We start from the raw sequence: 25583 nt of genomic DNA, 5'->3' as shown, positions 1-25583 counted from the left end.
GCAAATGTTGATAACTGGTTCTTTGCCCAAGATTCTCTCCCATTTCCAACCATGTTCCAGTCTTACATCTTTGCTGCCTACTCCTTTTGACTATGCTACCTCTACCTCAAAATCAACATGTTCAAACCAGATTTCATTTCCCCTTAATCTTTCTTTCAGCAAATTAATTACTAGTTAAAGGTATTATCCGGGTGTAAAAATCCTGGTCATTCTTTTTTTATTTCATGCAGTCCTTAATTTTTGTACTTCAACTTTCTACAACTAAGATCTACTGCCATTCAACAAGTATTTACTGAGAGCCTAAGATGCACCAGGTACTTTCTATGCACTATACACTGGTGAACAAAACAAAAATATCCATTATCATAGAGCTCATATTCTAGAAGGAAGGAGGAGACAACAGACATAGTAAATAAGTAAATATGGGTAAGTAAATAAAGGACTTCAGAAGGTAGTAAATGTTACAAAAAAGAAAAAGTAGAGTAAGATAATGACAATTTTTAAAAGGGTGGTCAGGATAAGCCTCATTGAGCAAGAGGTAACATCTGAGCAAAGATGTGGAAGAGGTGAGGAAGGAGGCTGTGCAGGTATGTAGGGAAGAGCATGGAGGCAAAGCGACAGCCATGCAAAGGCCCTACTACCAGCTCCTCCAATTTCTTCGAAATGTCATAGAACCAGCCTTCTACTCCATTCCCAGTGCCATCACACAAAGTCCAAAATCTCCTAGGTAGTCACCCTGCTCCATTTCCTGTGTGGTGCAGTTAGACATTCATTTCGATTATTAAAACTATTCACCTGATTTTCATGGTCCATAATTCTTTGAAGCCACCCCTTATATCATGAACCTCCACTCCTTCCTCTTAAAATTCTTGAAACTTAGCATGTTCCTTCATATGCATCATCCTCCCCTGCCTAGGAGAGCTCTCTCTCTGCCCCTCACCCACTCTAAACTGTATCCATCCCACAAGGCAGGAGATCAATTCCTACCGCTTGTATAAAGCAGTGCCTGTGGTTGCTATTATTGAATCTGTATTTATCATATTTCCCAAGCATCCTATTTCTTGAAAGCAAGTCATCCTCTTTTCTCTACTTCCCATTGTATTGGTCACTACTAAATATTCGTTAAGATTAAATGAGCTATTTCTCCTACAAAGAAGCTCTTTGCCAACTTAAAAACACTTTTTTAGAGGCGCGCCTGGGTGGCTCAGTGTTAAGCGTCTGCCTTCGGCTCAGGGCGTGATCCCGGTGTTCTGAGATCGAGCCCCGCATAAGGCTCCTCTGCTGGGAGCCTGCTTCTTCCTCTCTCACTCCCCTGCGTGTGTTCCCTCTCTCGCTGGCTGTCTCTCTCTCTCCCTGTCAAATAAATAAATAAATAAATAAATAATCTAAAAAAAAAACAAACAAAACACTTTTTTAAGAAGATTTTATTTATTTATTTGACAGACAGAGAGAGAGCACCAGCGAGGTGAGCGGCAAGGGGAGAAGCAGGCTCCCCACTGAGCAGTGAATCCAACGTGGGGCTAGATCTGGAACTCCAGGATCATGACCTGAGCTGAAGGCAGATGCTTAATAAACTGAGCCACCCAGGAGCCCCTTAAAAACACTCTTATTAGTGGGGTGCACCTGGGTGGCTCCTCAGTCCGTTGAACATCTGCCTTCAGCTCAGGTTATGATCCTGAAGTCCTGGGATGGAGACCACATTGGGCTCCCTGCTCAGTGGGGAGTCTGCTTGTCTCTCTCCCTCCCCCTCTGCCTCTGCCCCTCCCCGCTGCTTGTGCCCTCTCTCACTTGCTCCCTCTCAAGTAAATAAATAAAATCTTAAAAAAAAAAAAACAACACTTTTACTAGCTTTGATAAACTACTGAAAGAGAGAGAATCATTAAAAAATGGTTTTACCATATTAAAAAAATGCATGGGGGGTAGAACAAGCCAAAGTGTTCATGATAGACAGTGATAGCTTTTTTCTTTTCTCAATTCAAATTTCCAGTTACTTTCAGATCTGTGCTCATGCTACTTTGAAAAGCAAAGAGTTTGCTATGAAAATATATTAATCAATACAAATAGAGAATGATCAACTACCATTAGACTCATCAGAGAGATTCAAATTACCTAAAAATATAATTCAAAGACTGTAAGCATCTGAGTAACCTGCAGTTGTGAGGAGGCAAACTATAATTTAAACAAGCTGAAGCAAATTCTCATGGTTAAAAAAAAGAAGAAAAAAACCTTCCTCATGGAGTGACCAAAACAAGGTATTTAATGTATATGAAAGCAGCATGATGTACAGGAAAGAGTACATCCTCTGAAATGCTCAAGTGCAGGGTCCACCATTTATTAACATCATGACCTCAATTTCTTGGTCTGTAAAGTGGAAACACAGAAGCTCTTCTTTTCACAAACTTTCATAGTTACAAACTAAGTTCCAACCTGAGCAAAACTCCAGTTAACTCTGCCTACCCAAGCAGATGGAGTTAATGGAAATGCACAATCATTTGAACCTCGGTGGTTAGACTACTGTTAGTCTACAGACCTCTATTCTATCTGAAGCAGTGTCTTTTTTAATAAATATATTTATTATTAAAAGATGAAAGAATATTAACATCTTTGGATAACATCTAAGAGAGCTGAAAAGAATCCTGGGTTGGAACCAATGTCATCAAACCTACAGTTACCTCTTGAGCATTGGTCAGCTGGACCTAGTAACAAATGGACTTAAAAAAAAAAATCTTTTGGAATGGGGCACCTGGGTGATGCAGTCATTTGAGAAGCGACTCTTGGTTTTGGTTCAGATGGTGATCTCCATCCAGTCACAAGATGGAGCCCCACGATGGGCTCCACACTTAGTGAGGAGTCTGCTTGGGATTCTCTCTCTCCTCCTCTGCCCCTCCTGCTTGTGCTCTCTCACATGTGCTCTCTCTCTCTCGCTCTAAAATAAATACATCTTTTAAAAATTTTTTTGGAAATTAACTGGCACATAAGTAAGAAGATTTTGTGCTTTTATACAACTACCATCCAGGGTTGGTTATGAAAATGAAATGACATTTATTTATTTATTTATTTATTTATGAGCACAAAGCAGGGGGAGTAGCAGACAGGGAGGGAGAGAGAATCCCAAGCAGACTCCGCACTGAGTGTGGAGCCCTACGAGGTGCTCCTGCTTCATCTCACAACCCGGACATCATGACCTGAGCCCAAACCAAGAGTCGAGGCTTAACCCACTGAGCCACCCAAGTGCCCCTAGCATGTTTTTATAATATATTCTTTTCAGATTGATAAAATGGTACATGGACCACTGAATCTTCAAGAAATGTCAAAGCAACCTGTGTGTAATATTTTTTTTTAAGTTAAAAATCATTCTTTATAATGTGTATTCTCTTGGAATGCCAAAGTAAGAGAGTGGCTTTACAAAAGGCCAGATCTGATCTATAAAATTGGACCCATACAAATGGAATCCAGACTTACTCCACTTTCACTCTTCATAGTGTTTGAGAAAGTGTTTGTCTAAGGCAAAAAACCTACAAATCAACCAATCATAAGTCCATATAAAAAAAAAGGTAACCGTAAGAAACCTACCTGCATTACCTGGGTCAAAACTATACAGCTAAAACTGGATCTACTGCAAAGTAGGAACAAATCTTAATGTTTATGAATAATGCTTGGATTTGATACTGAGGAAATTCAGTTAAGAAAGGCATTAATTATCCTAAGTATTGGAGTTAGGCTGGGTCAAAATAGACCGTAATTTTTAAGAAAATTCCGAAAGTTTTCTCAAGCCAGTTCTATGGGACAAAGCATGAAAATCCCTGAGAAACATGCCAGCATCTGCCCTCAATTCCAGAAGCAGGAAGCAAAGATGTGACCCAATCACATGATAATAAACCACAGTCCATCTGTTCAGAGAACTTGCATTATGTAAGCCACAACCAAGAAAGAACAGCAAAAGGCAGGCAGTTTGTTGACATGTGCAGAGGGCTCTGTGGTTAGGAGAGACATATTCTCACATCAGAAGGGCCATCCATAAAATAATGGCAAAACCCAAGGCATTAGAAATGAACATATCTGATGCACTACAAAGGTACTACCAGAATCTGAGTTCAGATTAACTGTTTCAACAGGCCTAGAAGAACCTTGCAGCAAAGGTCTTCTCCACATAAGCAGCCCTCCCCAGAGGAACAGATTTATCTCCCTCTCGATTACTTTGATCATGTCAGTTCCCTACTTAATTTCAACAACAAAGGAGATCTAAAATTCTAAACCTAGACCATTGAACTGCAAGGCCTTTCAATTACATCCATTTTAATTAAACCCCAAACCATTTTACCATCTTTTAAACTACTAAAGCCTACTCTTCTCAGTCAATAAGCTCTACACCAGGTCTTTTTATCAACAATATAAAAAAAGATACTGACCTTCTCTTGAGGACTTTTTAACCACCACCACCACCACCCCGCCTCGCCCAGTCCATCAAAAGTCACTTTTCATAAATTCTGTGAAATTCAAGATAACTTCATGTAGGTAAGTCACTCCATTAACCCTGCCCTTCCCCCTCCAAGTCCTTCATACTTTAAAGAGCACAGATTTGGAATGAGATCATCTAAATTCTTGTCTTAGTTCTGCCTGACCCTGAGAAATTCACCTAATCTCGATGTCATTTTTTTCCCTTGTAAACTGAAGTGACTTAGAACTTTCACCAATCGAACGCTTACCCCTGGTGGGCAGCCCATAATACTATTTCCCTTATGCACCCCACTTAGATTACCCTTTTATTTTGTTTCCAGTCACATACTATAGAGTTCTCAGAATCGGGAGAAAGAAAGAGTCGTTAATGCATCCAAACCCCACAGTACAGAATAAGGAACTTAACTCTAAAGAGGAACTTGCCAGCCGGTCAATACAAGTTTTGGTTCTGCCTTGGAGTGGGCCCCAGGACGGCTTACCACTCATCAAATCCTCCTCTGCCCATCTGAATTCGAGCTACCCTTCAAAGTCAGTGTGAGTCCTAAAGTGTCCAGAAAGCCCCCCTCAATCACATCAGCCTGCATTAATCATTTCCCTCTTTGGCTGCTGGTGCCTCTCTGTAAGGGTGATATTAAAAATACTTAACAACTGACTCCACAATGGTACCAACCAATCAGAAAGGATGTCAATCAATCAAAACACACGTGGCCCAGGGGAAAACTGCTGGTTAAACATCAGCCTTACCTATTACTATCAATATAAAATAGCAACCTCAACCTCCAATACAACTTTCTCATTTGGTCTTCAAGACCTCTTGAAAAAGTAGGTACCATCTAGATTTTCTGCATAACTAGAGGTGAGGTTGGGACTAATAATCGAATCTAATAACCAACTGCTTCTTTCTTCAACATCACACAATTTTCCCATATTATATACACAGAATTGTCAATTAAAATTGCATAAACTGTACTTACATAAAACAGTATAAATACTAAAGGAATGCTCAGTCAAATGAAATTCATTTAATCAACAAGCATGTAAGTGGAACAGAATATAAACACAGTGCTAGGTTCTGAGAGCATAAAGGAAAGAAAAGGCCTATCTTTGCCCTGTGGGGACCTATAACACATTCAAACGTAGAGATAAATAGCAGCGCACGATGGCAGAAATAAACAACACAAACTGTAACCCTAAGTGCTACACAGTTCGGAGAAATAAATTCAGGAACTAAACCAGTACATGAAGCCAGAACTGAGAACTTCTCTCCTCATACTCCCAAAAGGGGCAAAATTAAGTATATAGTTAAAAGGCTAAAAAAAATCAGGAGTCAGTGGAAAAACAAAAATCCCTGGAATTGAGGGTTTACAGTAGTAGCAAGAAGCGAGATCTTTGGTTGAATACTCAGAGATGGCTCTAATAAGCCTCTAAGCACCGAATACAAATGGAAAATCTTGTAAACCCTTTGTGAGGATGGCTGAGGAAGATTAGCTTGGCAGTAGCCTATAAAAAAAATCTAGATGAGAGAAACTGGAAAGCAACTAGATTCAAGGCATAACAGGTAGGACTAAACTGACGGCTGCATACAAAGAAAGGAAGAGACATTCAAGAGGCATCTATATAAAGAAGAGTTGGGCTCTAGGTCTGTTTTCAAAGAAAAAACTTACGTGATGGCAGAAAGGAAACAGGATTCTCACATGGGATATATATGTAGACATACTGGTACAGTACTAGCCTGTGTACTAGGGACAGGGAACCAACTTCCCTAGAGAAATCAATATTAGAGGAGAAGCCGGGCAGAGAAACACAAAACTGATACCCAGACAATAAGGAAAAACTGCAAGGTCTTAAAAAGGAAGCCAAATTATAAATTTAAAAGTGCATTTGAGCTTCTTCAGAATGTATGAAAGATCATCATCAACATCACCAACAAGCGTGGGCAGACCAGCTGAGGTAGTCTAGACTTAAGAATAATAGCACCTGGATCAGCTTTGTATTGTATGCATGCCAGTGTAGTCTGTAAGCTTCTCCCCAGCATGGACTGAGCAATGTTCCTTATGTCAATTAAGTCTATTATTGTTACTTCAATACATGAACACTTAGTGTGCCAGGCTAAGTGGAAAAGAGTGAACTATGCTATTCGAATTAAGAGTGGTGCAGAAATGTTACTTTTGCTTGATACATAACTACTGACTCTCCCAATTGTCCACATATTTATCTTGCCCCCACTCCCTAGGCCAATGTCAAAAATCCAGTTTCCTCTAATGTAGGCCCAATATGAAGGGACTCCAGGAATGTACTAGGAGTCAGAAGGAAGCTAACATGACTTTCATATTGTGAGGGTAAAATAAAAAAATGAATAATAAAGACCAAGTGCTCATTAGTGAACTGAAAAGAAATATGAGCTGTGCCAGATAGGGTGTATGTGTATTCACACATATTGGTGTGTGTGTGTGTGTGTGTGTGTGTGTGTGTGTATGTATATGCCATATATATAAAAGCGTGCGGGTTTTGGAAACACTGAACTCTGAGTGCAATCCTAACTCCAATCCTTAGTAATCGAGTACTTAACCTGTTCGAAATTCAGTTTTCTCATCTATAAATGGGGCAAAATGCCAGTAACCCTGAGGGTTTCATCGTGAGCATTAGATAATGTACTTTGGTGTACTTTACGCATCTACATCATAGTAAGCTCTTAACAGACAGTAGCTATTGGCACTCCCATTCTTGAGTTTTTTGCTTTTTAAAACATTTGGTATTCAATTTTAGAGACAGAAATGTACTTTCACTGTAATTTAGCTTCTAACACTAAGTAAGGATCTATATTTCAGTTTCTAGTATTTTAGTCTCTATGTTAACAAAGTTTTTCACTGTTCTTTCCACGGAGATTGGTTATGACCACGTACCCCATCCTGACTTCATATTTTGGAAAACGGAGCAAACATTCTTCCTTGAAAACCAACTACACAGAGACTACTGATTCAAACTATTGTCACTCAAGAAAAGGAACAACACTAGTAATAGTCCTTCGAAGAAATAAAGTGTTTGATCAATTCACAGAGTCATTCCCATTCAAACATTCCAAACCCCGCAGAGTGAGCAAACGTTCAAGTTTCTACTACGAAAACAATCTGTAGCCTTCTGGTTACTGGATTCACTTCAACAGTTCCCAGACGCACGAAAGAAGAAACATTCCGCACATCTTCATGCCTCCTTCTTCTCACACAAAGCTTCCCGGTTCCCCTTCCAAAGCCACCCCTGGCTGGAGAAGCAACCCCTCTTGGCAGGGTCGGGCCGGCGCCCACAGCCAGGGCGGCCCTGTGACCCGGGGGTCTCCGCCACACATCACCCCCTCCCACCGTCCGGCAGGCTCAGAGTTCCTACCCGGCCCGGGAATCCCCCCGCGACCCCAACCCCGCCCCGGGCCCCGGGAGCCTCGGGCACCCTCCCGCTCCGGGTGGGGTGCTCAAACAACGCCACACGCCGCCCCAGCTCCGCCAGGCCCGGCCAGCCGCACACCCCCTGGCCCTCGGTCCGCGCCCCCTCGCTCCCCAGAAGGCAGCCCGGCCCTCGGACCGCTCCGCCCGACGCCACCTCCCCGCTGGGAGCCGGGAGCAGGAGCCGCCGCCGGCTGCTGGGCACGTCCACCCGCGCTCGGACACACGCCCCCGCCCCGCCCCGCCCGCGCTCCCCGCCCGGCGTTCGCGTGGCGGCAGCCAGGCCAGGCCAGCCCGGCCCCGGCTCGGCGCCGCCACCTGCGCCCCCGGCCCCGCGCCATGTTTGAGAAAGAGAGGGAGCGAGCCAGAGGCCGGGCCCGGCCCGCGCGCCCCGCAGCCGCCCGCCAGCCCCGCCGCGCCGCCGCTCACCCGTCGTCCCCGGGACTAGCGTCGCCGCCGCCGCCAGCACGAGGAGGAGCAGCCGGGGACGCGGAGCAGCGGCCGCCGCCTCCATGGTCCCGCCGCCACCGTCTGTGGCCCGGTCCGGCCCGGCCGCCGCCTCGCCTCACCAAGCCTCGCCTCGCCCCACCTCCCGCCGCCGCGGCGGCCTCGCTCCGGCCCTTTGTAACTGCTCGGGGGCTGCGCGTCCATTGGCTGCCGGGCTCCCGCCGGCCCCGCCTCCCGGCTGTCTGCGAGCGGCCGAGCGGGACCCAGCCTGGAGCCCCGCCTACAGGCCCTCTGGGCAGCCAATCCGCAGCTGCAGGCGCCGGCCTCTGGCCACGCCCCCAGACTCCCCAGGGGCAGTGCAGCCAGACCCCTGCCCCAGCCAGAGCCGTTCCCCTCTAGGAGGAGGCCGGATGGGGGCACGGTCTAGCGCACCCCGGCCTGACCTAGCCACCGGCCCCGGAGGGCTAGGGTCACTCTAGGGGTGTGTCTGGGTGTGAGTCGCTTTCGGAAAAAGGCTGTGGCCGCCCTACGCTCTTTTTTTGTAGCCTTCTCCAAGCACCTAGGATCTAGTACTGACCCCAATCCCAAACCGACCCCCATTCACAGCCCTGCACCATCAATCCCCAACATGTTCACCCGGATCCGCGGTATCGTCACGCAGGCTTCAACTTCCACTTCCCGGATCCACGCCTCAACTTTCAACATCCCCCCAAAATCTTTCCTCAGTGCCTTCCATATACGACTCAGTCTTCTGTTTCCTCCCGCTGTCAGTGTCTAACCCCCACCAAATTCCAGGCCCTGAAAGTCCTGAAATCCTGGCCTCAGACTTCATTCAGATCCTGAGCTCCGACACGCCCCCGAATAGCCTCTCTCCCTCTGGAACAAAGAGCAGACCCAGAACGGGGCTCCAAACCACACTCCTTCCTTCTGACCTCTTCCTGATCCAGGTGGGAAAGGGAAGGTGCCCACCCCCACCTCCAAAAGAGTAGGACCCCCCTTCTTAGCTCGCAGCACTCCTCCTTTGGCGAAGGGGGGGCAGTCAATACTTCGACTTGCCTCTGACACGCCTGCACAATAATTCTGAGGTGTCACTAGAAACCCAAATAAACTCAGCTACGTTTTCATTCTGAATTCGTAATTTACTGTGAGACGCTCCACCCACCTTCCCTCTGGGACACCAAAATGAGCTCCAGATTTGTAATTCTTCCTGTCAGACTAGTTCCTCTCTTCAGACACAAACACAGCCGAGGAGGCTGTTACATAGAACAGAGAACATTTTTCCACAGAACCTTTTAAGGAGAAAATTTTATTTTCTGTGTGATCTGAGCTTGAAATTAAATAAACCTCGGTAGCGGGAGTCAGAATCACCCTCTAGCATCGATTTGTAAATCACTTCAGCGCTGCTCCTCCGTGAGCGCTTGACCTGCCTGCGAAGACTTCCCGGCCCGAGCTGTAAAAGGGCAGCGTGGGGGTGTAGGAGCTGGGATCGGACACCTGCCTTGTTCTCCTCCCGGGTAGGACCTTTACTTGAACAAGTCCGTTAACCTTTCTGGGTCTCCATGTCTTCTTCTGTAAAATGGAAATAGTATCTACCTCCCAAGGTCAGTGAGAGGACATAAGATTGGGGGTTCCCCTCCCCCTCTCAAGTTCTACTTCTAGGCCCTCCCTCCAGACACCTCATCAGCTCTTCCCTGGACAGGTAAGGGGGGCGGGGGTATACACTGAACTGCCTACCTAGGGTTCTAGTCGCTACTACCGAAAACACCGCCTGGCCTGCGCTCCTGGGCGCCCTTGGCCGCTGGAGACCATGGGCAACAGGCTCTCGTCTTGCCCCCGGCCTAGGGCCGCCCGAGCAGGCGGAGACTGCTTCCGGCTGGCTCCAGTCCCGATCTGCTCTCTCAGTTCCAGTGTTTTCACTGAGATGTGGAGGGTAAGTCAGGGTCTTACGATACCTGAGGTCTGTAGACTGTTTTTTCACTGCTCTATTCTCAGTGTCTTCCATGAGAGCTCAGGAGGTATTTATTGTATGTATGAATGAATGAATGAATGAATGAATGAATGAATGAATCACTTCAGATGAGTGAAGTGTCCTTCTCTCATTAGATTCTTCATCGCTAAATGAAATATTATACCTACTCTATTTATAAATAAAAGGGATTGAATCACACGTCTTGGGCCCCTTAGATGAGGTAATGTGTCTGGAACAGCGTCTAAAACATAGTAAATACATTTTTTTTAGAACATGGTAAATATTTAGTTAATGCCATTTCCTTTGCCCAGCCCCTTCAGGCTCTGTGTGATTCTAATCAGCATTCATGTTCTGTTCACCTGTGCCTCCGCCTTGCAGAGCCTCAGTTAATCAGTGTTAGATTATCTTCTATGACACACTTCCAGTTCCCTAACATTTTCCAAGGAATTGAGTGTCTTCATTAGAACACTGAGGAACGGGAAGGAGAAAGAGACTATTTTTAAATTTTATTTTTCCTGATATTAGGAAGAAATTTCCATGAGCCATGGATCCATAAATAAACTACATTGGAATGGAATGATAAATTATAAGTTTAAAATCATGGTTCTCAAACTTTAAAATGTCTCCAAATTAGCTGGAGAACTTTTTAAAATGCAGATTCCTGGGTGTTAGCCCTAGAGGGTCTGCATCAGTTCATCTGAAGGAGGTTCAGGACTCTGCATGTGTAAGAGACCCCACGTGATTCTGCTGCGGTGTCACCAGGCCACACTTCTAAAGACACTGGTTTAGAACGTGTTACCTTGAAATTCAGTAAATAAAAATGCATGTACTCATTTCACCTTTTGAGAAAGGAGGGCAATGGAAAGAAGCCTCTGACTTTGGAGGCCTAGCTGGAATTCTGGCTCTACCATTTACCGGAAGTAGGATCTGTGCACACTCTTGATTTTTCTGAGACTTCACATCCCCCAGTGTGAAATGGGATAATGACACTGACTCATCTATTTGTTGTAAGGTCTAAATGAGCTATTGCACATGAAGAATCTATCATAAATGTTAATTCCCTTCACAGTCTCTATAGGTTCTGAAAAAGGCTTGTTTACTCTGTCTTGATTTAATGGGGAAGAAACTGAGGCAAGTCAGCTTCAGAGCCAAGACTAAGAGACTCTCACTCCAGTGCCTTGTCCTCTGCACAATGCTACTTCTCAGTCTTCATGCCAAGAACGTTGTTTGCTTTTCCTTTGGGATTATTCCCTCAGGTAAAATGTTTTCTCCCAAATGGAGAGCAGAGACGGTTAGCTGTCTAAACTATAGTCATTCCTACATACACTTTATGAACAGAATTCTCATTTCCTTTGGGAAAGCAGTTCACCTAGCTAAAAATCTCAATTTCCCAGGCACCTGGCACCTAGATATGACCACGTGACAGAGTTCTGGCCACTAAAATATAAGAAGTCTACCCGGTAGAGCTTGTCTGGAAGATACTGTTTTCCCTATAAAGAAGAGATAGACTTGTCACATTGTCACCTTCTTTCTGTCTGGAACAAAGTTGCAACAGCTGGAGGTACAGCAGCCATTTTGTGAGCATAAGGATGGTAGCCATAACCAGGGCTAGTAGAGAGAAACTAGGAATGGATAGAGTAGATAACTAGGAATGGAGAGAGTCTGGGTCCTTGATAAATTCCTTGAGCAACTGTACCAGCTCGAAATGCTTACCACTGAAGTTCATATTATATGAGAAAAATAAACATCTCCTTTTTTTTTAACCTTGAAACACTTAAATTCTGGTCAATGCTATCTATCATGTATTTTGTCTCTATCTTATTTTTTAACCTACAAGCTAGTATTGATTTATACCATAATAATGGTATCTATTACTAACTTCTTACTTACTAACTTCTGGGCTCCTAACTAAATAACAAATCACCTCAAAACTTAGTGGCTTAGAATAATAACCATATATTATTTCTCATGAGATTGTGGGTAGGCTGGGCTGTTTTTCTTGGTCTAGGCCAATTTAAGCTGATCTCAGCTGACCTCACATATGAGTCTGCTATTGGGTGGCAGGTCAACTGGGAGCTGAAAAGATCTATAATTGTGTAGTGCAGCTCCTTTATGTGGGTTTTCACTCTCTAGCAGGCTAGCCTAGGTTTGTTAACATGACAGTTCAGGGATCCAAGATAATGAATGGCAGTGTACAAGTGGCACATCATTTCTGCCACCTCCCATTAGTTTGGACATGAATTAGGCCAAGCCCAAATTCGAAGGGTAGGGAAATAGATTCCACCTCTTGATAAAAGAAACTGCAAAATCACATTGTAAAGGGGCATAGATACCAAGAGAGACATAAGTGTGGCCATTTTTTGCAAACACTTTTTACCGCTTTTTCTGATCTTTTTTTTCCCTTATCCCTAGACTTTCCATCTCAAATCACTTTAACCCCAGCTGAAGTATATCCTTTCGAATTCCCGTTAGAGGGAGCTGATTCGGTAGCAAAAAATTTTAGTTTTTGTTTGACTGAAATGACTATATTTAATCCTTATCTTTGGACAGTGTTTTCACCGGCTACAGAATTCTAGATTGGCAATTGTTTTTTCTCAACAATCGAAGCTATCATTCCGCTGTCTCCAGCTTCCATTGTTGTTTATGTGAAATCAAGTATTAGTCCATTTCTCCTTTGTAGGGAATTGGTCTTTTCTGTCTACTTTTTTAAAATAGACTTTATTTTTTATAAATAAAAATATTTATAAATGTTATAAATAATAAATAAAACATTCATTTTTTAGGTTCATGGCAAAATTGAGCATAAATTACATAGAGTTCCCATATATTCCCTGTCCCTACCCAGGCACAGTCTCTGGCACTGTTAATATCCCCTATCAGAGTGGTACATTTGTTATTATCAATGAACCTGCCCTGACACATCATTATTACCCAAAGTCCATAACTTACTTTAGACTTCACTCTTTGTGTTGTATATGCTATGGGTTTTAACAAATGTTTAATGACGTGTATCTCCCACTCCAGTGTCATACACAGCAATTTCACTGCCCTGAAAATCCTCTGTGCTCAGCCTACTCATGCCTCCCTCCCCCGAACCCTTGGCACCCACCGATTTTTTGCTGTCACCACAATTTTGCCTTTTCCAGAATGTCACATAGTCAAAATCATACTGTAGCCTTTTAAGATTGGCTTCTTTCACTTAGTAATATGCATTTAAGTTTCCTCCCTATCTTTTCGTGGCTTGATGGTTCATTTCTTTTTAGCGCTGAATAATATTCCGTTGTATAGATTTACTAGAGTTTATTTATCCATTCATGCCCTGAAGGATATCTTGGTTGCTTCCAAGTTTGGGCAATTATGGATGAAATGCTATAAACATCCCTGTGCAGGTTTTTGTGTGGACATAAGTTTTCAACTCATTTGGGTAAATACCAAGGAGCATGATTGCTGGATCATATGATAAGAGTATGTTTAGCTTGTAAGAAACTGCCAAACTATCTTCCGAAGCGGCTGTACCATTTTGCATTCCCACTAGCAGTGAATGAAAGTCCTGTTGCTCCATAGCTGGCTGCTTTTATTTGATTGAATTTTTCATCTCTAGAAGTTTCATTTGGTTCTTTTAAAAATCTTCATTTCTCCTCTCGTTATGTCTCCATTTTTTTCTTTATATCCCTAAACATATGAAGCATATTTATAATAGCTGTTTTAATGTACTCGTGGGATAATTCCGTCTACTCTGTCATTTCTGGGTCTGTTTCTGTTTACTGATATTTTAGGCTCACATTTTCCTGCTGCTTCTTCCGTCTAGTGACTTTTTACTGGATGCCAGACGTTGTAAATTTTAGGGTATGGAATGCCTTATTTTCCTGAAGAGTCTTGAACTTTTTCTGACAGTGAGTTAAGTTACTTACAGATTAATTTCACCCTTTTGAGGCTAATTTTAAAACTCCTTTGGGACAAGTCCAAAATAACCATTATCCTAAGACTAATTCTGCATCACTTGTACGATATGTTCTTTCTGGAGTCTCTGTTAAATGCTCTATAGAGTCCACAAGGTCTCTCTGCGCTGCCTGGAGAGGACTCAAATGGTTCCTGAGCTGGTCTGAACTCTGAGAACCTGTTTTATAGCTTCTCGGTATTTTTTCTTTCCTCCAAAGTTGTTCTTACCGCCCTTGTGGGGTTTCACTCTCTGCACGCACGGATTAGTATTCCGCCAAAGGATCCAGAGGGCCCTGATGCGGAGTTCTCAAACTCCCTGCAGAGCTCCTTCCTCTCCCGAACTCGGCCTTGCGCATCTAGCAGCGCAGGGTCCCTGAGCACTGATCCCGAGCTCCTCAAATCAGAAGAAACGCTGAGCATCTGTGCTTGTTGTTTATTTGCATATCATCTTCTGCGACGAGCCTGCCCGAGCTTTTTGCTCCAGTCTCATATTAATGATTCATAGGAGTTACCTATATAACCTGGATATGAGTCTGTTGCCAAATGTGTGTATGGTGGATCTTTTGTTCTGTTATTTTATTAATGTTATTTTTTAAGGAGTAGTAGTTTTAATTGTTTTTCTTTTTAGTTAGTTCTTTTTGTGTTCTGCCTAGAAAAAATTGCCTATCCTCAACCACACAGATATTCCTCTATGTGTCCCTCCGGTTGCTTTAAAGTTTTAGCTTTTCCATTTAAGTCTTTAAGCCCCCTTGAATTAACTCTTGTAGAAGATGTGAGGTATGAGTCAAGGTTTAATTTTTTCCTGTACTGACATTCGGTTGATCCAGTATGATTTGCTGAAAAAACTTTTCTTTCCCTTTGAAACTACGCTGGTAACTTCTTAAAAATTATTTGTATGTTTGCAGGCTTATTTCTGGACTCTCTTTTCTCTTACATTGTTCTAATTGTCTATCTTAGTGCTAGTATCACTGTCTTGATGACCGTACTTTATGGCAAGTTTTAAAATCATGTAGAGTTTGCCTCCCAAATTTGTTCTTCTTCTTCAACATTGTTTTGCCTGTTGTAAGAAGTAAATTATAATGATAGTTTGTCAATATCTACCCAGAAAAAGCCTGCTAGAATTTTTACTGGGAATTGCACTGAATCCGTAAATCAATTTTGGGAGAACTGACATCTTTACGATATTGATTATTCTAATCTACAAGCATGGTATCTTTTTCCATCTATTCAGGTCTTTAATATCTCTCAACAATGTTTTATAGTTTTTATTGGGAGAAGTCACTCATAACATTGTTAAATTTATTTCTAGCTAAACTTTTATGTTACGGTAAATGGGATTCATTTTTAAATTTCATTTTCTAATTGTCATTTCCATTGTTTTCTAAAATTTTAAGTTTTAATTCTACTGTAGTTAACACAGTGTTACATTAGTTTCAGGTGTGCAATATAATGATGCAACAATTCTCTACATGACAGTGCTCATCATGATAAGTGTCCTCTTAATCCCCTTCACCTATTTCACCCATCCCCCCACCCACCTACCCTCTGGTGACTAGTTTGTTCTCTAGAGTTAAGGGCCTGTTTCTTGGTTTGTCTCTCTCTTTCTTTTCTCTGCTCACTTGTTTTGTTTCTTAAATTCCACATGTGAGTGAAATCATATGATATTTGTCTTTCTCTGACTGACTTATTTCACTTAGCGTTATACTTTCTAGCTCCACCCATGTTGTTGCAAAAAAAGATTTCATTCTTTTCTGTGATCGAGTGATAGTCCATCACACACACACACACACACACACACACACACATACACACACACACACTTCTTCTTTATCCATTCATCTATCAGCGGACACTTGGGCTGCTTGCATAATTTGGCTATTGTAAATAATGCTGCAATAAATTTAGCGGCGCATGTATCCCTTTGAATTAGTGTTTTTGTATTTTGGGGGCAAATACCCAGTAGTGCAATTACTAGGTCATAGGGGAGTTCTATTTTTAACTTTTTGAGGAAACTCTATACTATTTTCCACAGTGACTGCACCAATTTGCATTCCCACCAGCAGTGCATGAGGGTTCCTCTTTCTCCACATCCTCACCAACACCTGTTGTTTTCTTGTGTTGTTGGTTTTAGCCATTCTGACAGGTGTGAGGCGATAGCTCACTGTGGTTTTGATTTGCACTTCCCTGATCAGGAGTGATGTTGAGCATGTTTTCATGTGTCTGTTGGCCATCTGGATGTCTTGTTTGGAGAAATGTCTGTTCGTGTCTTCTGCCCATTTTTAATTGAATTATTTATGGGGATGTTGAGTTGTATAAGTTCTTAAATATTTTGGATATTACCCCTTTATCCAATATGTGATTTCCAAATATCTTCTCCCATTCTGTAGGTTGTTTTCTAGTTTAGTTGATTGTTTCCTTTGCTGTGCAGAAGCTCTTTATTTTGGTGTAGTTCCAGTAATTTATTTTTGCTTTTGTTTCCCTTGCCTCAGGGGTATCTAGAAAAATGTTGCTGTGGCCGATGTCAGAGAAATTACTTCCTGTGCTCTCTTCTGGATTTTTATGGTTTCAGGTTAGATCCTTAATCCATTTTGAGTTTGTTTTTGTGTATGGTGTGAAAAAGTGGTCCAGTTTCTTTCTTTTACATATGACTGTCCAGTTTTCCCAATGCCATTTGTTGAAGAGACTGTCTTTGTCCCAATGAATATTCTTACCTTCTTTGTTGAAGATTGATTGTTCATATATTCATCGGTTTATTTCTTTTTTTTTTTTAAGATTTTATTTATTTTATTTGACAGAGATAGAGACAGCCAGCAAGAGAGGGAACACAAGCAGGGGGAGTGGGAGAGGAAGAAGCAGGCTCATAGTGGAGGAGCCTGATGTGGGGCTCGATCCCATAACGCCGGGATCACGCCCTGAGCCGAAGGCAGACGCTTAACTGCTGTGCCACCCAGGCGCCCCCATCGGTTTATTTCTAAGCTCTCTATCCTGTTCTGTTGATCTATGTGTCTCTGTGCCAGTACCATACTGTTTTGATTATTACAGCTTTGTAGTATATCTTGATACCTGGAATTATGATACCTCCAGTTTTGTTCTTTTTATTATTTTATCTTATTCTTTTAAACAGTTTTGTTCTTTTTTAAAGATTGCTTTGGCTATTCAGGGTCTTTTGTAGTTCCATACAAAATTTGGAATTGTTTTTTCTAGTTCTGTGTAAAATGATATAGGTATTTTGATAGGGATTGCATTAAATGTGTAGATTGCTTTGGGTAGTATGGACATTTTAACAATATGTGTTCTTCCAGTCCATGAGCATAGAATGTCTTTCCATTTGTTTGTGTCATCTTCAGTATCTTCCACCAATGTTTTATAGTTTTCAGAGTACAGGTCCTTGGTTAACTTTATTCCTAGGATATCTTATTATTTTGGGTGCAATTATAAATGGGATTGATTTCTCAATTTCTCTTTTTGCTATTTCATTGTTAGTGTATAGAAATGCAATGGATTTCTGTATATTGATTTTGTATCCTGTCAACTTACTGAATTTATTTATCAGTTCTAATAGTTTTTTTGGTGGAGTCTTTAGGTTTTCTATATATAATACCATGTCATGTGCAATAGTGAAAGTTTTACTTCTTCCCTGCCAAATTGAATACCTTTTATTTCTTTTTCTTGTCCGATTGCTGTGGCTAGGACTTCCAATACTATGTTGAATGAAAGTGGGAAGAGTAGACATCTTGTCCTTTCCTGAACTTAAGGGAAAATCTCTCAGTTTTTCACCATTGAGTATGGTGTTACCTTGTGGGTTCTTCATATATGGCCTTTACTGTGTTGATGTATGTTTCCTCTAAATCTACTTTGTTGAGGGTTTTTGTCATGAGTGGATGTTGTACTTTGTCACGTTCTTTTTCTGCATCTATTGAAATGATCATTTGATTTTTATCCTTTCTCTTGCTGATATGTGTATCAGGTTGATTGATTTGTGAATATTGAACAACCTTGCGGGCCAGAAATAAATCCCACTTGATTGTGGTGAATGGTTTTTTTAAGGTATTGCTGGATTCAGTTTGCTAATATTTTGTTGATGATTTTTGCATCTATGGTCCTCAGAGATATTGGCCTACCGTTCTTTTTGTTGTTGTTGTTGTTGTTGTGTCTTTATCTGGTTTTTGTATCAGGGTAAATCTAGTCTCATAAAATTAATTTGGAAGCTTTCTTTCCTCTTCTATTTTTTGGAACAGTTTGAGAAGAATAGGTATTAGCTTTTCTTTAAATGTTTGGTAGAATTCACTTGTGAAGATGTCTGGTCCTGGGGCTTTTGTTTATTGGGAGTTTTTCGATTATTAATAAATTTCATTGCTAGCAATTGGTCTGTTCAAATGTTCTATTTATTCCTGATTCAGTTTTGGGAGGTTATATGTCTCTAGGAATTTATCCATTTCTTCTAGGTTGTCTAATTTGTTGGCATATAATTTTTCATAATATTCTGTTATAATTATATTTTGTGATTGATTATACAATTTTATATTGTAATTGTTATTTCTTCTCTTTCATTTATGACTTTATTTGAGTCCTTTCTCTCTCAATGAATCTGACTAAAGGTTTGTCAATGTAGTTGATCTTTTCAAAGAGCCAGCTCCTGGGTTCATTGATCTGTTCTATTGTTTTTTAAGTTTCTATTTCATTTATTTCTGCTCTAATCTTTATTTCTTTTCTTCTACTTGTTTTGTTTATTCTGCTTTTCCTAATCCTTCAGGTGTAAGGTTGTATTGTTTATTTGAGATTTTTCTTGCTTCTTGAGGCAGGTCTGTATTGCTATAAACTTCCCTCTTAGAATAGCTTTTACTGCATCCCAAAGATTTTGGACCATTCTGTTTTCATTTGCATTTGTCTCCATGTATTTTTTCATTTCCTCTTTGATTTCTTGGTTGACCCACTCACTGTTTATTAAGATGCCAGTTAACCTCCATGCATTTCCATTAAGTTTTAATTTTTTTTTCATTTGTAGAAGCTATATTTGGATCTTTTCCAAATCTGTTTGGCCTTCCCTTACTGTTCCTTGTTTCCAATGTGTGTTTTTCAATTTGATCTTTTTTTTTTAAAGCATTTAAAGCATTGGTGTTTTTAAAAAACATTGCAATCACAGGTATTTCATAATTGTGTCTGTATATGATAATGCCAGTACTCGAACTCTCGGGGGCCTATTTCTGTGTCTGTTCCTCATTCACAGTGCATTTGTATACATGTTGTTCCTTTTCATTGAAAGCAGTACATGTTCCTTGGGATTTTATTTGCAGAAATTCTTTAAGGTCTGAGGTAAAGGTTGGGTTCTCTGTGGAGGATTTACATTTGTTCTTGCAACGCGCACCACGAGCAGTCTTGAATTTTGGGGGGTTTTAATGTGTTTACTGTTTAGAACACATAGGTAATATGAATTGGGGCTTTAGAATGCATGAGGGACAGCTTATGCGTCCAGATTCTCAGTGAAGACATTATTTTCTCTTTTTTGCGCAGCACCCATGTTCTTGCAACTCCCTGGTGGTTGATGAGATTAATCGCTATTTCTGGTTCACCTTTTCGCTGGGAGTGTAGACCTCTGGGGTCTCATCTTTATGCAGGAGGTGTCAGAGGCCTTGCATGGCCCCTGATCTTTGTGCTCTGTGATTCCCAGAACTCTGTGAGACCAGACATCAGAAAGTCAAGTTCATCCGGTTCAGTAAGCGCCCTCGGAGCCACAGCCAGCGGCAGTGCTCCAGTTACCATGATGAGTCCCTTCGTTCACTTAGTATTTTGGCCCAAGAATCTCCTTACTTTCTTGCCAGCTGATGAATGCATTTTGGAAGATATATTTCCCCAGCATTTTTAGGTTTATTCCATGGGAGGGTCAATTCACCAATTGTCAGGAATGAAATTCCTACTGCCTAACCTCCTCTGACGCAGCCATTTTAAAAATCACTATCCAATTTTCTGCTGCCGCGTACCACGGTTGTGACTGCTACAGGTATCAGAGGGGATTCAAACAAAAGCTATTTTGCCAATACAGTGCAAAAGAAATTCGGCTTCTGGCGTTGTCTCTGCTGCTTTTCAAACATTAAAAATATGCTCACAGGCTGTCTACCCCACTCGCCTCTGTCAAGCTGGCTTCCCCAAATGCTTGGGTTGCTTTAAGAAAATGTTTTGTTTTGTGTTTTGTATTGTTTTGTTTTCATTTAGACTTTTGTTATGGATGTCTCCTTTTAAACACACTATGGATAAAGAATTTGTCCTCTGGACACTTTCTCTGCTTTGGGGACTTTATTTATTTGTTAATTTTTGATTAATTTTATAAACGCCCCATGGATAGTGGGAAACAGAAGTGGGCTCTTTTGTGCACGTGAATTTTGGTGTGTGTATATGTGAGCATTTTTAATCCTGGTAGTTAATCTTTGCTTCATTTTGACTGCTTGATCTGCAAAGAACAGACGTGCATTAAGCTCTCCCCACTGCCTTCCCTGTCTCCCCAGAGACACATCCTCTGGCCTTTACCACCCCCGTTACCTTGTCATAAAACTGTAAAGCAATGCCAGCTTCCTGGCCCCTGTGATTTAGGGCTGAGGGCTTGCAGGCTTGAACCGTCTTCTCTCTGACCCTGAGAAGCAGTCCCACGGCTGCATGCCACGGCTCTGTTTGTACCAGTCTTGCCCTCAGGGGGCCGGATGGTAAGCAGTCCCAGCCTCCCTCTCCAGGACCTCACCTCCAGTGGGAAGACAGCGAGGTTTCTGCCTGTGCCCATGTCTAAGCTGAGCTGAGTGGGTGCGGCATGTAGCCGCAGGGGCCAGGCTCTCAGAAGCATCTCACTTGCATCAAAAGCTATGACCAGGACAGACTTTTAGGAGAGATTTCGAAGAGCCTGAGCATTGGATGAGCACTGCTCAGGTAGGGGCGCACCATGCCAGCATCACCAACTCTGGCCCCCAGAGTACAGGTCTCCATTCCTCCTTCGGGCCCCAGAATGCAACTGAAACTCTTTCCTCATTTCTGGTAAGACGGTGGAGACGACGAGGTACTTTCCAAAGGAATTTAATTGTGAAGCTTAAGGAAATAAAAGAAGAAAATGTCGTAAACCATCAAGCTTATAGAATCTATGTGATTCTGTTTCTGGAAGGTTCTGCTCCACACCGTATTTGAGAGTTCCATTTATATATGACTTCATATTATTTGAGATGGGCTCCTTCCTCCCAATCCCAACAAAAAGCCAGTGTGGGGGGAGAGGGGTCAGGCTTCCTGGATGCACTGCTTTCTGTCTTCCAGCCCTCACGGGCCGGGTTGAATGGGGAAGGGCAAGGGGCCCCTGGAAGGACAGGACTAAAGCATGAGGTCTTTCCATGCAACTGTTCTTTCCTCTCTTAAACATGGATAGGTCACCTCCTTCCAGCCCAGCCCTTGTTTTCCTGCTAGGAGCTCACAGTTAAGTGAGGGAGAGGGCTGCATACAATTAACTTATTGTAGGGTCCTAACTTCAGTTATCTCCAGACCACCTCCCAGATCCTGCATCAGGTTTCATCGAAGAAACAACAGTCTGACTTCCCAAAGCACACACACAAAAAGTCATTTACATTTTTATTGAAAATGAAATTTTTAATGGTGCCAGAAAGATTACATTTAAGTGACCAAATGTGGCCTATGCCACCCCATCCCCTCCCTCCCTCCCTCCCTCCCTCCCGGCCCTCCGCTCATGCTAACATCTACCCAGTTAGGCTTCTCCCTCCGCTTCTCCCACTACCTAGATCTCTATCATAAAAGCCCTGGGCGTCTGGTGGGCAAATGGACAACAGGTCTTGGAAGGCTGCCAGAGAGGGCAGGCGGGACAACTGCTGCTGTTTGTGTCCCCTGCGGGACGGCGGGACAGGTGTGGCGACGGTGGCCGTCTTCCCTCTTACCATTTTCTCTGTCCATCCCCAAGCACTATTGCTCCCTAGGATCTGTGCCGGGTCTTTCCACTTCGACTCAATTCACACCTCTTCCTGGACAACCTCAGATGCTCCCCCGGCTTCCCCTGGCGCGGACATGCGGATGACTCCCAAATCCCCATTTCCCCAGGAATTCAGCCTCTAAGTGCCCAGGTCCTTCCAACGTGTAAACTCCTCCCTGGGGGAACCTGGAGCTTGAGAGGGACCCGTCTGTGGTCACCTACCACACTCTCTTTAGGACAGCAAAACCATGGCTTTTATAAGTAGGTTATTGATGGTGTAGCTTGGAAATCACCCTGTGTCTTGTTTGCTTTTTGGTCTTTCTTTCCTCCCTGGCAAGTTCTGGCCTGGGATGGGGGTAGAGTGGAGAGTGAATAGCCTTTTTGTGTTTCAGACCAGATTGGGCATCTCCAAAGCATTTATTTGTAATGTTTCCGGGCCCATCAAAGGATTCGGTTGGATTTCCTAAGAGACAGATCCCTGGATTAATTGGGTCATGTGTCCCCTCACTGTGGCCATGGAGTGACATATCTTAATCTTGGCCTGGGACTACTGCCCACCCAATGGACCAATCACAGTGGCAACTGATTGAGATTACAGTAATTGGTTTACGTCAGTCGATGGATACTCCCAGAGCTCGCCCAAACCACACAGCTACCCCACTGTGGAGAAAGAGAGAAGAGGTAGCAGGTGAGTAAGCAATCAGTGTTCTCTGCAACGTTCCTCTTGAGCAATGGCTTGCAAACACTTTTTTGTACGTGATCCGTAGTAAGCAATACACTTTACATTGTGACCCAGTACCCACCCCCACCGGACCCCCACACAGCTGTAACTGAACCTCCACAAACCGATATTTACCCTTTGCTTGCTGCTGGGACTACCTGCTGACATTCTGTAGTCCTGGCTTCTTGACCAGGTAACACTCAATTCTATCTCAGTTTTTTTAAACTTCTGGTCGCCATGCACTGGATTGATTTCACAACTCACTAGTGGTTCACAGCCCACAGTTTGAAAAATGCTCTTCGTAAGGTTGCATGAACCGCTTGCATTGTTTAAATAGTTGTTAAAATGTGTCATAAATTTTCCAGGAACGTAACAGGGAAGTGTGTGAGGAAGTGGGAGTTGAATTAATGGAGAGTACAAGGCTGGGAAGCATAGAGGGGCGGTGCTTGCCACTTCTGACTCGGAAAGCAGGCCTTGGGAGCGGAGAGTTTTGAGTTCCAAAGTGGGACTCCAGCTTCAAGAAGCAAGCAGTCGACAGGACTTAAGCCTGGAATAGATCTGACTGTGGCCACAAAGGCCTTTTCTGGAGGCGGCGTGGGTATGCAGTACAGCTGGGTGCCCCAAGATGTTTTGTTGCGTGATTTTTGTTACCCAGAACCCAACTCCAACCTCTGACCCGACTCTTTAACCCCTTGGTGACTGGATTATTGTGAGGTGACAGACGCTTTTTGATCATGCTAAGGCCAGGCTAGCCCAGGCATGTGTCTGTGTATGACGTGGAGACCGTGTGCGGGCGGTGAAGATAAATGGGCCGCGTACCCATTTATATAACGTTAAATGACATACACAAGTAAATAATATATTTTTAAGGACACATTAACATGATAAAATAATTCAGAATAGTAGTTTAGTAGATGGAGAGAGAGAGATACAGGGAAAGGACACAGAAGGGCCTTCAACAGGGATGGTAAAACATTTTATTTCCTAATCTAAGTGGTAGATATGTGGCTGGCTGTTTTATCATTCATTAAACACTAGAGACGCAATGTACACACACATACATACGCACACACAGCTACTGGCGTATATGACAAGAATATAATAAGCCACGGACCCTGTGTTACGTGAGCTCACAGACTCAAGCGGAAGACAAACATAATCACGACTACTATATTACACAATGAGATCATGAGAGACATAAAGAAGGAATTCTTTCTGGCTATTTATATGACCTTGGGTAGTCATTTTATTTCTTGAAGCCTGAGGCTCTTCTGATACATTTGATACATACACGGATAGACAGACAGACAGACATATACCATAGGTTTACTGCGAGACCCAGTCGATATGTACTGCATGAGAAAATGTCTGACGAACTGTAAAACATGTGAGATAATATTATCACTCTGGGCATCTTTGCAACTGCTTATTTCTTCTGTGAAACTGCTATCCCACACAGTTTTGTGCTCAAGTGGCAGTCTGAGGAAGCAGGTTGTAAGTGACTGTAAATTATTCTCAATCGCACATATTTTGCGTCTAGCACAATGAGGGACAGAAAGAAAGGCAGCACGGACTACTACTGAATGGCTCGAGATTGCCAGAACAGGGACTTGAAGCTTCAGAGACCCCGGGGAGGACTAGTCTAGGGGGACCAGGACTTTGAACTTGTGGGCTACGGGGGGTTAGTGCTGAGGGGAGAGGACTGTGCCTCCCCTTCCCCAGGGGCTCTTTCAGTCCAGCTGGCAGACCCCCACTGCCATTGTCAGACGAGGCCCTGGCAGGTGCTGCTCCTTCTTCGTGCCCAGGCGGAAACATGGACACAGATCCCTTCCCCCGGCTCTTAGCAGCCTAAGAAAGTGCAGGAGCACTCCGGCTTCCACCGCTTGCAGGGTAAGCTCTCCGTCAGGATTCCCAGCCCAGTTCCTGCCCCTCTGCCATGTGACACACCTAGCACCGTCCAGACAGCAGCACAGCTCAGCGGGCTCCTCGCTCAAGCTCCTGATTTCTGGCTCTTTGCCATCTCCACGTGAGGAGTTCCACCCCAGAGTCTGGAGGTTTGTTCTTGGGCATAAAGTGAGAATTCATTATAAAGACTTAGGAGTCTCGGTTCAAGGCCGCTCCAGGCAAACTGACTCCTGAACTTAGGCTCTGGACATTGTCTCTCTTGGGATAGAGTATGTCCGAGAGATGATGGGAGACTGGAGTCCCGGGTTGGAGTTAGGTCGTTGATCAGTCCGAGGCCCAGCCGAACGGGTGGCACATGCAGATGGGGTAATTTGAAAAACGTTTAATAAAAGGACTGTTTTCGGGGCGCCTGGGTGGCACAGCGGTTAAGCGTCTGCCTTCGGCTCAGGGCGTGATCCCGGCGTTATGGGATCGAGCCCCACATCAGGCTCTTCCGCTATGAGCCTGCTTCTTCCTCTCCCACTCCCCCTGCTTGTGTTCCCTCTCTCGCTGGCTGTCTCTATCTCTGTCGAATAAATAAATAAAATCTTTTAAAAAAATAAATAAATAAAAATAAAAGGACTGTTTTCAAAGGGGTGGCAGGCGACGGAGAAACCACGAGGGAGAATGCGGAAGCCCACAGTGCTCCTTGAGGCCCCAGTAGCAGCAGGTGCTGGTACCAGCCCAGGCCTGAACAGGTGCAGGAAGAAGGAGCTCCGGGCA

The 25583-nt window shown here is 43.2% G+C and overlaps 1 protein-coding gene across 2 annotated transcripts in view; it reads right to left on the bottom strand.

Moving 5' to 3' along the window:
• TGFBR1 (transforming growth factor beta receptor 1) overlaps nucleotides 1–8486 on the bottom strand; it is a 57327-nt gene extending 48841 nt beyond the window's left edge. For both annotated transcript variants that reach the window (XM_040631660.1, XM_040631661.1), the window contains exon 1: nucleotides 8322–8486. In XM_040631660.1, coding sequence (XP_040487594.1) covers nucleotides 8322–8406 — 85 coding nt within the window. In that variant the 5' untranslated portion in view covers nucleotides 8407–8486. The remainder of the gene's footprint in view (nucleotides 1–8321) is intronic.
• Nucleotides 8487–25583: the final 17097 nt, after the last annotated feature.

The sequence above is a fragment of the Ursus maritimus genome, unplaced genomic scaffold (genome assembly GCF_017311325.1).
Source record: "Ursus maritimus isolate PB19 unplaced genomic scaffold, ASM1731132v1 scaffold_17, whole genome shotgun sequence".
Classification (NCBI taxonomy): Eukaryota; Metazoa; Chordata; class Mammalia; order Carnivora; family Ursidae; genus Ursus; species Ursus maritimus.
Note: the sequence above shows the minus strand (reverse complement) of the source record. Positions and strands in the feature narration are given on the sequence as shown.